At 35.2% G+C, this 3,879-nt stretch overlaps 1 protein-coding gene and 1 long non-coding RNA gene across 2 annotated transcripts; both read left to right on the top strand.

The window, feature by feature from the left end:
• Nucleotides 809-1,762, top strand: LOC104780630. Its single transcript, XR_766790.2, has 3 exons — nt 809-889; nt 1,202-1,247; nt 1,330-1,762. It is a non-coding gene; the product is annotated as an uncharacterized LOC104780630 (long non-coding RNA).
• LOC104783887 (THO complex subunit 4C-like) lies at nt 1,794-2,559 on the top strand (the record flags this gene model as incomplete). Its single annotated transcript, XM_010508990.1, has 4 exons — nt 1,794-1,862; nt 1,951-2,141; nt 2,229-2,297; nt 2,385-2,559. Coding segments are annotated over 4 exons (504 nt in total), but the record flags the coding sequence as incomplete, so codon positions are not given.

Raw genomic sequence — 3,879 nt, 5'->3', positions numbered from 1 at the left:
TTATTGATGAAAGGTTTGTTTTCTCTTTTCTCAGTTACACTTCTGTTTTAAAATCAAACTAAACTATCAACTACCTTCTGATGCAGTTTGTTGATGATTGTCCATGGATCGAGGAGGGTAGAAAACGCTAAAGCTTAAAAATCATTTGCTTGCGAACAAGCTATTAAATCTTGTGAGATGGTGGGTGAGTACGCAAGTATTTTACGTGGGGATTTTTCCAAATGGGTCAATGAGTTAGCCTCTGCTTTAGTTCCATTGTCAAAATCTGAAGAAGAGGAGGTAAGAAGAAAAGCTGCTTCAGCGATGCTGCTACTAGAAGAGTTAAGAATCTGTAGCTGCTGTTTTTTCTTTTATCTAGCAAATATATATATGAATAAACCTGTGTACAGCCGCAGGGACGGATCTACATGTACACTAGGTGGGGTACGTGCCCCATACACCTTTATAAAAGTTGTTTAAGTGACATGCTAATAGTATTAGTTTCTTAGCACATTTGGTAAAAGTGCCCCACATTACTTGGAATGTCAAGGGTTCGAACCAGTCATCATTGGTTTGATGATATTTTAGGAAGGAAGGGTTTGGATTCTTTTTGTCTAGCCCTTACAATCAATACAATAAAAGTCCTTAGTTTCTCTTCAGAGCATGACACATCAGCACTGAAAACAATTGTGGAAGTGACACATCAGGTAAAACATGTGACCAATTAAATTAAAACAATTAATACAGCTCAATCCAGTTTTTTCTTACCTGGCAACATTCTGAAATATTCACGATTTTAAATTAAAAAGTAACTTTGTCGAGCTCTTCTTCTCCATCGGTTTGGACGAGCGAACCACTCGCGGAGAACAACAGCAAGCTCAGCTCCGATCTGACTTCCCTCATCCACTAGGTTAGTTCTCAATTTCATTAAATTGATCCAGTTTCTTATTCCTTACCTATTTAGTTTTGCTCATTTTGATTATCTTTTACATAAATCACCAAACGAATCGAGAATGGATTTGTTTACTTGTCTATGTTTCTGTTTAATTCCATTTTGATGATTTTTATCCGGATACGTCTCTGATGATTAGTTTCCAGAACTGGGTTTTGTTCAATTTTAGGCATTTTAGATTTTTGTTTGACTTTGTTTTGTTCTTCTTCCATAAGTTATGATCTATCTTTTCGATTTTAGGCTGAGTATTTCATTTTATTTTCATTTTAGGGTTGTGATGGGCAACAAGGTATGCAAGGATGTCACTGTCATTAAGGTAATCAAAATTTTCACCGGGTTAGGTTTGGTTTAAGTAGAATGGAAGAAATGAGTATAAACATTTTGTTTTTTTGTTATAGGTGGATAGTGGGAATAAACATTGAATACTTCTGGAGGTTGTTCAAGTTCTAATTGAGCTTAATCTCACCATTAAGAAAGCTTATATCTCATTTTATGGTGGCTGGTTCATGGATGTTTTCAATGTTACTGATCATGAAGGGAACAAAGTCACCGATGATAGCGTTCTTGAATATATTTGTACATTAAGTAATAGCGATCATTTTCTTGGTTTATATTTAGTTTCGGTTAGTTTTGATAATATGGTTATCAACTCTTTATTTGGTGTGTGATTGTTTATATTTGTTTATATTCAGTCTTGGTTTATATTTGTTTATATTTGTTTATATTTGAGGAAAGAGTTTCAGTGACAAAGTTGAGTCAAGCTTAGGTCAATTGACTTGTCCCACTACAATGTCATAATTTGATATATACTTAGGTTCCTCAAAGAACACATGGTAAAAATTTATATCATATAAAGCTATAAGAAATATATGCTGAGATTGGAGAGCTGAAAAGATATGCAGTTCACTTTGACAGGAATGGACGTCCAAATGTAAGTTTTGTTTTATTTTTGCTCTGGTTGTATTTGTTCTTTACTGCATTCCTGTGATCTTTGACATATGATGTTCTGTGTCATATAGGGCTCGGCTGAAGTTGTGTATATGAGAAGAAGTGATGCAATGCTAGCTATGAAGAAATACAAGAATGTACTCTTGGATGGATGGCCTATGAGACTGGAGATTCTGGGTGGAAATACTGAGGCTGCTCCTGTTGCAGCTTGGGTTAATGTAATCGGATTGAATGGAAGGATGAAGTGGAGTGTCTTCATTGGGTATGTTGCCGTCTCTTGGTCTGTTTTTTTAAACAAAAGAATAGTTTTGCGTTTGTGCTGAAGTGAATGGATCACTGATTCTTGCAGTCAAGGAGTTAGAGGTGGGAGAGTAGGAAGAGGAAGAGGCTCAGGTTCTTCTATGAGACGCCCTGCAACGTAAGTGTTAAAGGAGCTTGCATTGATTCATATGGGCGGATGATGCATCAGGTTTATCATCTTATTCATATTGTTTATGTGTGGCAGCCAACAAAACCAACATGGAGGTGGTCGAGACGGGATTCGTGGTAGAGGTCGAGGTGCCGGTGGTGGCAGAGGGAATAAAAACGGCCGAGGCAGAAAGAAGCAGGTGGAGAAGTTGGCTGCAGACCTTGACAAAGATCTCAAAAGCTATCATGCTGAAGCTATGAACATCTCTTAAGCAAAGCAAGACTTCACATTTGTCATGTACATTTGTGTTCATTTGTTCTTTTGTCTCCTACTAATACCTCAGATGTGCCAAAAGTTTGGTTTGGGTTTGGTTTCGATTAGGATGCTTTGCTTTTGTTTTTTTCTTTTACAGTTGCTCCCTTTGGTTATTGAAGTAAAAGAGATTTAGTTTATAAATGAAAAAAGCTCTTACTTTAGTTATTTGCTTTGCTTGATTCCAATTGTTAAACTGTACTTGAGCTGAATTAATTAGGTTCGACATAATTTGTTTTCTTCCGAATTTGCCATATGGTTTTCTTTTTAACATGTTCCAACAACACTTGCCTTATATCTAAAATGAACAATGCGGAAAAAAATTAAGACCATCAAAATGTTTTCTTGTGTTTTTGTTGTGGACAAAAATTCGAAACCAACACAAACAGCCTCAACTCTAACTCCACTTCCACCCTAAGAAAAGTTAAAAGAACACTTCTCGAAACCAAAAAAAAAAAATCATATGTCTGAATCACAAGACAGTAGCAACGTTCAAAATTATCACTGCAAAAATGCTCCATATACGAAGAATGTAATACAACTCGTTCTGTATTCCAGAGCTCGTCGTCGAATTTGCCAATGGTGCTGTTATGTTCACTGACGTCTCGTTTCTACCGTTACCGTGACTGCAATCCAACAGAAAACAACGATTAAGGGTAAGAAGATACCTGACACAAGAACACTGGGTTATCCCTGAAGCAAAGGGTAAACCATGGAGACTCCATTTCTACTGTTTTTTTTTAGCACAAGCACAAGCTTATATCACTTGCCCTGTTTTGAAACGGAGTGACTGAGCTAATCTCTGTTTAAGTGTTTTGAGTGGGTTTGTCGAAGTGGTGCTTTGGTTTTTTTAGTGCGCAGTCATAACGTTGGTTGTGATCTTGTAGTTATTAAATTAGACTTGGGATTAGTTATTGATTCGTATTCATGAGATCGTAAACGGAGTTTTTTTTTTTTAAATTAAAAACTGGATTTGTTATTATTAAACTGTTAGTTCGGTTTAGTTTAATTATTGAAATGAGCAAAGCTATTTTCTAAAACTTAGTTTAAAATATAAAATATGAATTTGATGTGTCTACATAATATGTGTTTTAAAAAATTTGTTTACAAAAAACAATTATATTAAAAAAGGAGTTGTTATTATTAGGTTGTTATGGTTTAGTTTAATTATTAAGCTGAGCAGAGCTATTTTCCAAAACTTAGTTAAAAATAGAAAATATAAATTTGATGTGTCTACAAAATGTGTGTTCTTTAAAAAATGTGTGTACAAAAAAATAAT

This window comes from Camelina sativa, chromosome 4 (assembly GCF_000633955.1).
Source record: "Camelina sativa cultivar DH55 chromosome 4, Cs, whole genome shotgun sequence".
Lineage (NCBI taxonomy): Eukaryota > Viridiplantae > Streptophyta > Magnoliopsida > Brassicales > Brassicaceae > Camelina > Camelina sativa.
The sequence above is the reverse complement of the archived record's forward strand: the minus strand, read 5'-3'. Positions and strand labels throughout refer to the sequence as shown.